The sequence below is a fragment of the Armigeres subalbatus genome, chromosome 3 (assembly GCF_024139115.2).
Source record: "Armigeres subalbatus isolate Guangzhou_Male chromosome 3, GZ_Asu_2, whole genome shotgun sequence".
Classification (NCBI taxonomy): Eukaryota; Metazoa; Arthropoda; class Insecta; order Diptera; family Culicidae; genus Armigeres; species Armigeres subalbatus.
This window is the reverse complement of record NC_085141.1, coordinates 42,173,751-42,187,866: the sequence shown is the minus strand read 5'-3', so window position 1 is coordinate 42,187,866 and position 14,116 is coordinate 42,173,751. Positions and strand designations below refer to the sequence as shown.

The 14,116-nt window shown below is 40.5% G+C and overlaps 1 protein-coding gene across 2 annotated transcripts in view; it reads left to right on the top strand.

The window, feature by feature from the left end:
* Positions 1 to 8,938, top strand: part of LOC134219937 (FERM, ARHGEF and pleckstrin domain-containing protein 2-like) — a 200,796-nt gene extending 191,858 nt beyond the window's left edge. For both annotated transcript variants that reach the window (XM_062698841.1, XM_062698840.1), the window contains 6 exons: positions 5,862 to 6,346; positions 6,407 to 6,601; positions 6,664 to 7,363; positions 7,423 to 7,577; positions 7,643 to 7,902; positions 8,115 to 8,938. In XM_062698841.1, coding sequence (XP_062554825.1) covers positions 5,862 to 6,346; positions 6,407 to 6,601; positions 6,664 to 7,363; positions 7,423 to 7,577; positions 7,643 to 7,902; positions 8,115 to 8,238 — 1,919 coding nt within the window. In that variant the 3' untranslated portion in view covers positions 8,239 to 8,938. The remainder of the gene's footprint in view (positions 1 to 5,861; positions 6,347 to 6,406; positions 6,602 to 6,663; positions 7,364 to 7,422; positions 7,578 to 7,642; positions 7,903 to 8,114) is intronic.
* The last annotated feature ends 5,178 nt before the right edge of the window (positions 8,939 to 14,116 follow it).

Genomic DNA, 14,116 nt, shown 5'->3' with positions numbered 1-14,116 from the left:
CCGGGATCTCAGCAAAATGTTGAACTTTTACCGAGAATCGCACAGCCGTGCCCCAGCAAACATGTTTTTTGCCGAGATTGCTGTCAAAATTGCTGGAAATCAGCAAATAATTTGCCGAAAATCAGCTAACAAACGCTATTTTTGCCGGAATATCAGTTATTTATTTTGCTGGCGCACGGCTGTGCGGATTTTTGCCGAGCTGCAGAAATAAAAACTGAGTGTGTGGGTACCTAATACAATGATCTGCCGTTGACTTAATACAAGCTGTGCATTTGTCGCAAATTATGGCAAACTATACGCGGAATTAATTACACCCAGGTTTTTTTTTTACGCGGTTGGAATTCATTAATTTCTCGGTTAACCTGAACTTTTACAGCTTTTCAAATACCCCCTGAATTTTCTTTGATTTTTTGTGAATTTTTTGGTGGGGTTAACTCATTGCTTCATTGACCCTGAAGGTCTTAAACGACCAAAACCAAACCGTGTAAAAAAAACCTGGGTGTAATGCATAAAATGTTGCAGTTTCTGGTTGGTTACTGTCATGTAGCTTTCACCAAAAGTTCACGTAACTAGTACGTAGAAATCACGTCAGGTTCACCTGATCAAACACGTAACTACTTCCAAGATTCACGTCATTATAGTCAGTCAGTCAGATTTATTTATTATTTATTATACTTGGTTGACATTGTGTACAAAAATACATTTGAGAGAGTTAGTTCTGAAAATGTATTGCGATAGATCGGCTGGTACCTGGTGCTGGGAATTTGGTTTCATCAGTACCCGCTAAGCTGCGGTGGACGACGGAGGTCCTTCGTAGCTTAGTAGGGAAAGCACCTGTCATGCGAACTGGGGTCGTGGGATCAAACCCCACCGAAGGGGCGGTTACCCTCTAATACCTTTTCCGAACTAAATCTATCACATGTTGTACATATGCATAATCAAGTTTCAGACATAGTAATTAATTTCCACTCCGGGTGGCTTAATACCCGGCATATAGGCAATTAACTTTGAATGTACTATTATTTATTACCAGACTACACGCCCGTTTCAAATCACTCAGAGACTGTTTTTTTTTCAATTCATTAATTCATGCATTAAAAAAAATCAAAAATTTCAAAGTCCGTCTTGTAGCCGCCCAATGTTAAGAGGCGGTGTCCGACTTCGACGCGTGTTGTACATCGTCGAGAGTTTTGAGCGCAGGCATACTGCAACAAGGTAGTGGTCGGATTCAATATTTGCACTGCGGTAAGTGCGGACGTTCGTGATGTCGGAGAAGAATTTACCGTCGATTAGAACGTGGTCGATTTAGTTTTCCGTTTCTTGGTTAGGTGATCTCCATGTGGCCTTGTGGATATTTTTGCGGGGAAAGAAGGTGATTCGGACTACCATTCCGCGGGAGGCTTCAAAGTCTGTTGTCTGTGATTTTTTTCACCAAATGCTGTGTCTGGTTATCTAAGGTTGTCACTGGCTTTGTTTTCGACATCTGATAGTAAAAACCCAGATCAATCGACCTAGCGTTGGTGGTGCCTTTCTCGCGCATTAAAATAATAAGAAAAACACATAAGAGAGGTCGAAATAGCACTTTAGGGGGATAGATTTCACCTTTTCTATCAATTCATATGCATTTGCAGTCACTTGATTGCATTGCTGCTATCTTTAAAATAATTTTTTTTATTTTGTTTTTGAATTTTTTTTTCCCAAGGGGGGGCCCTTGGCAGAAAAACAATGTTTTTTCAATAACTTTAGAACGCAATGAGCGATCGAACCAATTTCCAATAGGAAACAATCCGCAGTCGACTGCAACTTGTTGCGAGTAAATCGAATTATGCTAAGTACCAAAAAGTGTGTCTCACATTTTTGTACACACACACACACATACAGACATCACCTCAATTCGTCGAACTGAGTCGATTGGCATATAACACTATGGGTCTCCAAGCCTTCTATCAAAAGTTCGGTTTTGGAGTGATCCTATAGCCTTTACGTATACTTTGTATACGAGAAAGGCAAAAAGAATTGAAGTGTCAAATATTTTATTTTTTGTGAGAATTTCCCCGCGTGCTGCGTCTGGTTGTCTAGTCACCGGACAGACAAACAGGGCTATTATATATAGTATTAAAGTCGGAGTGGCCAGTGCTGCACATAAAAGTCTTCTCCATTCAGCTCGGTCCATGGCTGCACAATCGCCCTCCACCTAATCGATCCACCTTTCCCGCTGTGCACCTCGCCTTCTTGTTCCCGTCGGATCGTTGTCGAGAGTTGTCAAAGTACGTACGATTTGCAGCCACTATGCGTCTCCGAATTTCTCTGCTGGTATCGTTATCGGCGGTCACCAGTGAGCTCAAATACACGAATTCTTCAACCACCTCGATTTGGTCACCCCCGATAGAAACTCGTGGTGGGTGGCTTACATTGACCTCTCTTGAGCCTCTTCCTATCATGTACTTCGTCTTCGACGTGTTGATGACTAGTCCAATCCGTTTAGCTTCGCTTTTCAGTCTGATGTAGGCTTCCTCCATCCTCTCAAAGTTACGTGCCATGATATCAATGTCGTGGGGAAACCAAATAACTGGACGAATTTCGTGAAAATCGTACCACTCGTATCAATCTCTGCCCTTCGTATTACTCCCTCCAAAGCGATGTTGAATAGCAGACACGAAAGACCATCACCTTGCCGTAACCCTCTACGCGTTTCGAAGGGACTCGAGAATGTCCCTGAAACTCGAACTACGCACATCACCCGATCCATCGTCGCCTTAATCAACCGTATCAGTTTATCCGGAAATCCGTTTTCGTGCATTATGCATTATCGATAAATAGATGATGTGTGGGCACGTTGTATTCGCGGCATTTCTGCAATATCTGACGTATGGCGAACACATGGTCTGTGGTAGAACGTTCACCCATAAATCCCGCCTGGTACTACCCCACGAGCTCTCTTGCAAAAGTCGGCGGCATAAAATTTGGGAGAGTACCTTGTAGGCGGCGTTCAGCAATGTGATTGCGCGGTAGTTGCTACAATCCAGCTTATCGCCCTTTTTGTAGATGGGACACACGACACCTTCCATCCACTCCTGCGGCAAAACTTCCTCCTCCCAAACCTTGGTAATCACCCAGTGCAGCGCTCTAGCCAGTGCCTCATCACCGTGTTTAAACGATTCTATCACAAACGCCCGAATTCCATTCGCCCGAATGACAAACGCCCGAATGTAACAGTCGCCCGAATTCCATTCGCCCGAAAAGACCAAACGCCCGAAAAGACCATTCGCCCGAATGGACCGTTTGCCCGAATGAACCACTCGCCCGAATAGGTCATATATACCTCCAGATTCTATACCAACATGTTATTTTTTCCAATCAATCCAATATGCCAATAACCTGGAGTATATGAACGTTCCAGTTTGTCTAGTTTTTCATTCTTTTCTGCTTTTTTAGATATCCTCTTAGCCTTCAGTGGTCGTAGGGTATCAGTGGTCGCATTTCTTTCTTCTAGTTGGGACTGTTTTGGAACGCTGTAAAACGTAAGACTTCCTCGTTTCAAAAGCGTATTCCACTTATTGCGCCTCCCTATAATGTTGAATACTGTTTAGGGTATTTTCATTGACCGACCATAGTGAAGGGAAGAAAAGTGGGTCTCTAGTGGTCTTTTTGTGCGTTGATTGGCGACCATTCACATGAGTCCACTACGTTAGGCATACGTACGTTAGCCATGATGGACATTTTTTCTATGTGAATGGATTGCAAGACAGTGATGAGTAAATTTTATTTATAATCAATGTTAAATGGTGCTTTACACCTCGGGAAAGTTTTCTGCCGGATTTTGGTCCCTGTGCCCTGGGGAAAAAAATTGCGGGCCGAATTCCCGAAAAATCAAGTCAATATTTGAATATTATGAAAAAGAAAGTACATAACATCGTTATTTTTCTAATTATTTCACACATCTTCTTCTTCATTGGCATTATATCCCCACACTGGGACATTGCCGCCTCGCAGCTTAGTGTTCATTAAGCACTTCCACAGTTATTAACTGCGAGGTTTCTAAGCCAGGATACCATTTCTGCATTCGTATATCATGAGGCTAACACGATGATACTTTTATGCCCAGGGAAGTCGAGACAATTTCCATTCCGAAAATTGCCTAGACCGGCACCGGGAATCGAATCCAGCCACCCTCAGCATGTCCTTGCTTTGTAGCCACGCGTCTTACCGCACGGCTAAGGAGGACCCATAAACATAAACGAAATGAATATTTATACTATTTATACTATTTCTTTTTATTAGTCACAAAAAATCTTTTCATCAAGTAAGGTGAAGAGTTTATTCGGGCATATAGTCTATTCGGGCGAATGATCCATTCGGGCGAATGGTCTTTTCGGGCGTTTGGTCTATTCGGGCGAATGGAATTCGGGCGTTTGTCATTCGGGCGAATGGAATTCGGGCGTTTGTGATAGAACCGTTTAAACAGCTCTCCTGGTAGTTGGTCAACTCCAGGGGCTTTGTTGTTTTTCAGCCGGCCGATCTCCTCCTGGTTTTCCTGGAGAATCGGAGCCGGAAGTCGCATGTCCTGCGCGCGTGCTCCTAGGCTCATTACCATACCACCACCGTTGCCTGCAACATCGCCATTCCGGTGCTCTTCGTAGTGCTGCCGCCACCTTTGGATCACCTCACGCTCGTTTCTAAGAAGGTTCCCGTTTATGTCCTTACACATATCGGGCTGTGGCACGTGGCCCTTACGTGAACGGTTCAGCTTCTCATAGAACTTTCGTGTGTTATTAGCGCGGTACAGTTGCTCCGTCTCTTCACGGTCTCGATCTTCCTGCTGACGCTTTTTCCTCCGGAAAATCGAGTTTTGTCTGTTCCGCGCCCGTTTCATTGGATGCATGCCAATCGAAAGATAAGATGACCAGCGTGTTCGTCGCCGGCCTCTAACCGGTTCTTTGTTGAGTATTGTTTTCGCTATTCTTTCTTCCGACATTCGCACTAAGTGACCGAAGTCTGCCGTATTTAATACGAGTCACAATATTTTCTTATTTGTATACTTGATACAACTCATGTTTCATACGGCTGCGCCACACACCATTTTCTAGTTTCCTTCCAGTATTGCACGCAGCACATTTCGCTCGAAAATTCCGAAAGCTCTCCGGTCCGCCTATTTCAACGTCCATGCCACGTCCACGTCCATAAAGGGTCACTGGTAGAATCAGAGTTTAGTCTGTACGCAGCGCAGACTAAAATAAGGGTGTCCAAAATAAGCACATTTGTAGAAGGGTGGGAGGCGGCTAGTCCAAAATATGTTGCATTTTCCAAAACGAAAAATATTTCCATTTCAAAAAGTTGCAATTTCCAGCGATTTGTCAACAACTGATGCACATCTTCATTTATATTTTATCAATAAGGCTTCCATCTATAAAATGGTGTTGTCTCCGCTAGTATCAAACGTGTCATTTGATATAATATAAGCAGACATTGATAAGCACTTTTCTAGAGGTCCAAAATCAGACATTTACCCTAACTTTCTTTTTTTCATATTCATATATTTGAATACCCAAAATAGCTATGGTAAAATTATTTATCTCAAAAATTATTATATAATTTAGAACGATTCGTTAAACCACTATTTGTTTATTACCAAGATAAATCTTACACCCTGCTCGGTTTTATCGGAGGATCATCGAATTTATGGTTCCAGTATTTTTTTAGTTAATGTGGCATGTTTTCAGAGATTTGTTGCAGTACTTCTATATATTTTCTCCTTTGTTTTCTATTTCTGTTTCCGGTATCTTTTACTTTGGTTTCTACATCATCATCCTCACACCATGTGCATGCTATCCAAACACAACACGCCCACCAACACTTTGCAGCCGCCGACGAGTATCACGGAATCAACGGGAACGTTTCGTTGGACCGTCGCAGTGAGATTGTCCAATCGCCGAATCGGTACGACTTGGTTCCCGGGCTGGGCGGAGGCAGCATTTCGGATCGATCGAACAATAATTCTCTGTCGCGAACCAGCGAAGCCGGAACGTACGATTTGAGTAGCGCCGAAGCGAGAGCACGCAACGGGTTCAACAATAATGGCAACGGCAATGGGCTGCACACGGTCGATGAGAACGTTATCAATAATAACAATAACAACAATGTACATCACTACCAGAATCAACCGACAGCACCAACGCATGCCGCCATGATCGGGGGTAATGGGGTGAACGGGGGATCCGGAACACTGAGGTCTATCGACGAGGAGATCAAAAAGAAGAAATGGCCTACGGATCGGGCGTACTTCCTCGCGAAGGAACTGCTGATGACCGAGAGGACTTACAAAAAGGATTTGGATGTACTCAATACGGTAAGACACACTATTTTAGGATAATGTTGTTGAAATGAAGAGAACCTTTTCATGTTTTAGTGGTTCCGAGAGGAACTTACGCCTGAAGATGTGGAGAACCTACAACCGCTGTTCCAGTACTTCGATTCCATGCTCGAACATCACAGTGTCTTTCTTAGAGATCTCGAGCACCGGATATTGCTGTGGGAAGGTCGTGGTGGTCATGAGACTCACAGAATTGGGGATGTCATGCTGAAAAATATGGTCGTGTTACCGGTAAGTAATATCAAGGTTTAGAAGTGTATGTTTTCTAATATTATTCAATCGCGTTCTCTCAGATCTATGATGAGTACGTAGAGAGCCATCGTGAGATTCTGCAACGGTTAAATGATCTCTATGAAAACGACGAACGCTTCCAGCAGACGTACCGAGACTTTGAATTGCAAAAAGTGTGCTATCTTCCGATATGCTATTTTGTGTTGAAACCCTTGCACCGGCTTCTCCACTATCAGTTGCTTCTCGAGCTGCTGCTGGAGCATTACGGTGATGATCATTTCGATTACACCGACTGCCATGGAACGCTGATGATGCTAACTCGCACAACCGAGGTAGTACGCAACGAGCTGGCCTCGTCTGAAAATTATACACTTCTGTGTGAGATCCAGCGGGACCTGGATGGGTTCGATACTCTGGTGCAGAATGATCGAAAACTGGTTCGCCAAGGCTGTTTGCTGAAACATTCCAAACGAGGTCTGCAGCAGCGAATGTTTTTCCTGTTCTCAGACATCCTGCTGTTTGCATTCAAATCGCCCATTACACAAACATTCAAGGTGCTAGGTCACGTTCCGGTGCGGGCACTGCTGACGGAGAACGCTGAGCATAATGCGTTTGTGATATTCGGAGGGCAGCGAGCCATTACGGTGTCGGCTGGGACGACTGCCGAGAAAACGCTGTGGTTGCAGGAGCTTACCAAAGCGGCAGCAGCCGTGCGGCAAAAACCCAACACTCAGCTACCGATGGTATCGGTTAAGTATTGCAGTAAGTAACATACAATATGTTTTTTGAGAAATTTTGTTATATTTGTATATTTTGTGCAGCATCATCCGAGGAAAACCTGGAAACTTGTGGGCTGAATAATTCTCTAATCAATCCTCCAGTGAAGCCACCTTCATCGAGGAATAATACGGCACTACACGTATGTTGGCATCGTGGCGTTACAATTTGCTTAGAGGATCATCTACGAGCAGGCCAGGTTTGTAACAAGCTTTTCACTATTATTATTTGCTATTTTTTTATTACTCCGAAATCTGTTTCTAGAATCAAATTTCCGGTTACCTGCTGCGCAAGTTCAAAAACAGCTCCGGATGGCAGAAGTTGTGGGTGGTGCTGACCTCGTTCTGTCTTTACTTCTACAAAAGCTATTCGGACGACGCAGCACTGGCTAGCTTACCTCTTCTCGGTTATACTGTAGGGCCACCGGGCATTCAAGATGCAGTACAGAAAGAGTATGTCTTCAAGCTATCGTTCAAAAACCATACGTACTTCTTCCGGGCGGAAAGCGAGCACACTTACCAGAGGTAAATTTTATGTTTATATTATGTATATATACTATCTGTTTTGTTTGACTTTTATGCGAGCCTAAAATAATAGATGATACAGGTCTTTTTTTATATGTAAAAAGATTTGCCCTTCGTATTTCTGCCTTTTGTGCTTCCGCCTTTTGTGTTTCTGCCTTTCGTTAGCGTCCCAAACGAATTGAAAATAAATATTACCTTCTCGTTATCTACAGGTGGTTGGAAGTGCTCCGCAGTGCAACACAAATGCAAGACCTCAAAATATCCTCCGGAACAAGCAATCATCCCGCAAATAATAATAACAACAACAATGGTGATGATAGCACACCGATTCAGTGATACACCGCATCACATCTGATCAGCAAAACGGACTTCTGGTTGGAACAATTCATGCACGGAGTCAAGCAGTAGCATTCGAGTCAATCAGTTTATATACACCTTATTTTTAGAGAGTTTCAGCAGAATCATAATGTACGAGTATTGAATGTGAGACAGCAGCTTTTAGATTATTATTTTTTATTAAAGCAATTTAAAGGTAGAAGAAACATATGTTTGGCTTTCTTAAAGAAAGCATTTAGGTCACAAACAAAATACAAAGCTGATCTAATCGGCTGTTGGAGAAACACAAGCTGCACAGGAAACGGATGCCAATGGCCAGCCGCTAGGGTTGAAAAGAGATTTCTGAATCACTAGGATCAAGGGAACAGAGCCAACTACAGAAGTGGCACAGTAGCAGCGAAATGCAATCGTTAACGTAGTTTTTTAGCAACTTACGTGGTTAACTACCAACCGAGCTAGCTTGTTGAATAAAACAAATTCTAACATGTGTTAGTAAACAGAAATGCCAATCGAATGAAACTAGGTTGATTATTTATACATTTATACGTATATGATATCTATTTAAAATTGTAATGCGTACTTTTTCGCAGTCTTTTCCATTTTGTTCGAAAAATATAGCGGTAGCAGCTTGACAACACATTGTGGCAGAAAATTTATATCACTTTATAAATATACAAAAGGTCTTTATTACCTCTTACAACATAGTGAACTGCAATAGAATGTTTGAGAAAGCCGTATGGAAATAGGTAAAATGTTAACGTTCCGCCACATGTGCTGAACTTGAGCTTCATTATCCCCACTCTTGTGCAGGACGAAGAAACTACTACAACGGGTGAGCACCAGACTGGGGTACCCCACCTGTAAGGTACCTTAGCCTCCTGGATGGTTGCATTATCTCGAGTTTTATATTACACAAAAAGGAATGATCTCCCTTTTGCATTGCACTGAGCAAACGCATGAAAGAAGGCACGATCAACACTCTTTTCATTATCCTGAGCAATCGCGTTATTTTAAAAAGCAATGATCTCCTCTTTTGCATTGCTTTGAACAAACGCGTGATTGAAAAGAAAGCATCATCAACTCTTTCGCATTATCCTGAGCAATCGCTTAAATAAAAACCCAAATTTATCCTCCAGTGGTGATTATGCCTTTCTCGATTCAATGTGTTGAATTCGAATTAGTATGGTAAATGCAACGTTGGCGGTTAAAAGCTTTGATGCGATTATATCACGCTACTTAAGAATTACTCAACTATGAGAGTAATGGATTGCGTCACGGCTAAATTGATTAATGACTTAAAGTGTGCATGTAAACAGCGTATTTGTTGAAAGAAAAATTCAAACCGAATGAGTTATTACCAAACAAAAACAATAGTGTCCAACTAGGAAAGTTTCTCCGTCGAATGAAACTAGTTGCACTCGAATCGGTCAAGTCCTTCTATATGAAACGTGTTTAACATTAAAAAATTCCCGGGGCTACACACATCCACACACACACACACACACACACACACACACACACACACACACACACAGACGGACATTTACTCAGTTTTTCGAGCTGAGTCGATTGGTATATAACACTATGGGTCTCCGAGCCTTCTATCAAAATTTGGCTTTTGGAGTGAAATTATAGCCTTCTGGTACAACTTTGTTGTAGGTACGAGAAAGGCAAAAAGGAATGATGCGTGTTGCGTGCTTTAAAAGAAAGCATCCCAAGTAACACCAAAAACATCATTTTTAACGAAGATCTAAGAATCGTGTTAAATTAAGGTCGGGAAAAGGAAATACAAAACGTTATGTTCGAAGAGAGCTATGAAGTGGTATTTGCAAAACACAGAGCAGTTTGATCATTGAAAATGTTTTGCAATACAATCTTACGACTTGCTGATAACATGTTGATTTTTGACATTTGATTGGTTATTCAAGATGTTTTATTGGGATCAGTACAAAAGGCCGAATCACAAAAGGCCGAAAACCCATAAGGCCGAATGATACAAAAGGCCGAATCTCAAAAGGCCGAATCATTACAAAAGTTTCAATCTTCCAACCAAGAGAACTTGGAATACTAAAAAATCAACGTTTACTTTTATTACGCTGCCCCATAAAGAAAAAACTTGTCCACGTGTTTTGCAACTACTAGCGGCGATTTAATCAATCTTATTCAGTTGAGGTATTATCGTCAGTTGAACGTCGAAGTTCAATCTTTCAATTGAAAGAAGTTGTGTGACGGTGTTTACAGAGTAAATTTTAATCCTTATATATTGCATAATAAATCAATCTCCATTGCAGTAATGAAAGGATTAACATAACTGAACACTGTATACTTTTTTTTTTTTTTTTTTTTTTTTAAATTTTACTGGCGGGACTCTGAATAGAGTAGAAACCTCTGCACCATGCCTTTGATGATACCGTTGCATAATTCCTTTCGAAGCAGTTTGCCAGCCGTACACGGAACATGTCGTCCAAGAAGACGCTGTTGCAACTGAATCAGAGGGAATTACGTTCATAAATAGTCAGACAGGTCTCATGCTAACTAACATCGTTATAGTTTATAGTTATTTTTGTCATTTTCTTGTCAGAGTCAAACTATTTTGTCAGTTTTTATGCTATTTAGACGTCTATTGTCATTGTACGCGCTCGAAATCGACCGAAGCAGTTTTTTCAACTCACATGGAACATGTTGCCCAATGCTTCATCGAAGAAACTGAGTCGGAAGTTTTTTTTTATCAAGTATAAGAAAGTGTTCAATCCCCGATTTATAAAAAATGACAAGTTAATAACTTTTGAAGCAGTTTTCCAGCCGTACAAGGATCATGTCGTCCATTTAGACACTGTTGAACTGGCTCAAAAGACATTACATTTACAACCCTAATAGATCTCCCATTATCTCATTCCTAATCATATAGATTTTTTTTTTATTCTTTCGTTTATTTTAGAGGCTCAATTGCCGAATCATATAGATTGATCTGTACGATGTCATTCTTGTCTTTATGGTCAGAAGGTATGAAGTATGCGTTCCTTGAATTACTTTGTTTGCCTAAGTTATTGGTTCATCCTGTGTCAATACTATCAAACACAATGTAAGTTATGTCTTGTAAAAAGTGGAAACTGTTCGTGCATTTAGTCTATTTTATTGTTATTCCTTTGTCAAGGTATTACTATGATTATGTTCTAATAAGTAGCTTGATCGTTTCCAAACAAACTGTCATTATCTATCATGTACTAATGATCAGTTATGAGTCAGCTATAGGATTCACTTTTCGGTGGCAAAGTAAAGCTTCATCACGCCTATTCCCTACTATTGGTAAAAATTATCGTGAATGAAGCCGTCATAAGATTGTTCATATACCATCATTATAATTTGCGGTATTTTTTATTATTGCTCTTCGAAGTGAGGCATAACAAAATAAAACTGGCACCACGTTCCTAGTTTTGAAAAAAACTTCTACTCAGTGAATCCAGCAGTCGATTCCCTACGAATGTCTTGAATACATTTTTTTTAATAAATGTTTAGCTAGCTAAATGTAAGCGTGGCGACGAGTCGTCGTCACATGGGGCGGATCAGAAAAGGATTGCCGAAGAGAAAAGAACTCACATCATTATCACTGATGAAAAAGGCCTCTGCATGACTGCACTACCATTCAAGGCTCCAAGACACGAGATCCGTTGGATCACATGCAAATGCCGTAAATTAGTGCGTCAATGCCAGATATGTAACGCGGCACCAAATAAAAATAGTCAACATGTGATACCACCACGACAGGATATGCCTTTGGTTACCATATCAGTACTAATGGCGTAAGCCGACCCACCGCGGCAAGGTAACATATCCGAGGGGAAGGATTAACATAACTGAACACTGTATACATATAAATATTAGCACTTTAAAGTGCTGATTCAGTAAACTAATGATCATCAGTAGTATTGAGAAAAGTCAAATTCCCAAATCTAATGCAAGGGCCCGAGTTAAAATCTACTGGATCATAGCTTACACAGGGTGTCTACTACCTGGAAAAACCTGGAAAACCTGGAATTATCAGGGAATTTCTCCCCACCTGGAAAAAACCTGGATTTATCAGGGAATTCCTGACATAATCAGGGAAATTTCAAATACCCGGATCATCAGTGAAATTTTCTCAAATGATGAAAAAAATCTTTAAAAATATTTGAATAAATATACCAATCAAATCTATTGATAATGTAGTGAACGTTGATGGATCGTTGTTCCGTAAAAAAACGTTTTGCCATCTTCTAAAAAAATCCTGGAGAATTTCCGAAGCTATTTTTGGTGAAATCAAGGAATTTATTCGGGAAATCAATTAGGGATTGCTTTATAAATTCTTTTGAGTATTCCCTCGGAAATTCTTTAGGAATATATTAAAAATACTAAATTAGTTAGGATTTTTCAAATCAATTCCTGGAGGAACTTCCGAAGGAATTTTGGGATCAGTTTTCCAAGCAATTATTCAAAGAAATCACTTAAAGAGTGTCCATAAGAATGATTAGCAATTTTCTAAATAATTTCTGGAGGAATTTCCAAGATTGAAACCGAAAAGAATTCCCAGAGGAATTTCAAAACGAAAATCCGGACGATTTTTCGTATGGTTTCTTTAGGAAATTCCCGAAAGGGAGCCTGAAGGGGTTTAAAAAAAGTGTAGAGTGATTTGTGAAGGATTTTTACTAAAGGAACTCTTGAAAGAATAGCCGAAGGATTCCCGAATGGATTTTTCAAAGGTATTCTCGAAGTATTTCCAAAGAATTCTTAAAAGCAAAATATCCGGAAAAACTACTCCAGGTGTTTTCTAAAGTTTTCCTCCAGATACTTCTGAACTAATTCCTAAAAAATCCCAAGGAATTTCCAAAATATCCGAAGCATTTGTCGAAGGTTTAGCAGCAATAGAACGCTAGTGGCGCTGTAACCATTGAAATTATTCTGCCAAAATATGCTGCAATAAGCCTAAAAGCCTATTCAGATTACGATTAGATTATTTATCGTAATGAATATCGTGTTAAAGCGGAGAAAGAAAATTGAATGTATGGGGATGGCATCAAGTTGTTCATCATGATATTTATGATCATAAATGGCGTAATCTGAATAGGCTACCTATAACTTGGCCGTTTGACACTTATAGTACCGGTACCTTGGCTGCTAGGTCCAAGCAAACTAGATGTTGGTCACACGAACAGGTATGAGGACGTTAGGCATAAAGAATGTTAAGCATAAAATTCCCCCAAAACAGCCCACGAAATTAAAAAGGTATTATGCCTAACGTCCTTATGCCTAATGTCATGGACCCAGCAATCTCAGATTTTTGCATCAACACATTTCCTGAAGGAGTTTTCGTAAGAAGTACTAAAGGATTTCCTGAAGAAATTCCCAAACATATTTCCGGAACAATTCCTTAAGAAGTTTTCTTAAGTTTCCTTAAAAAAAACAGCTTGAATGAAATTCAAAGAGATTTCCGAAAGAATTCTAAACCATGTTTCTAAAGAAATTCCAAAAAAATATTCAGAAGAATATCTGAAGAAATCTGGAAAGTATTTTCACGGTGTGTGGGTAAATATTATTTTTCAAAAATCAGTATCTCTGAAACACCCACAACGTGAAAGTATATATGCTCTCCTCTTTCACATAGTGGGTAAACTAAAATGTTCTATATGGGGGATCTAGAACAATTTTTATTTTTTTTCACTATTTTTGGTGCAAACTCGATAGAAATCTCAAATGATAGCCGAATTAACCCTTCCCCCAAATGTATGGAAAAATTAACCCCCGATAGGACATTTTAAAAATGCACCTACATGAAAGAGGAAAACCTATACTTTCGTGTAGCGAGTTTTTTTTTAAATAAGCCTCTTCGGAAAAACACACCGTG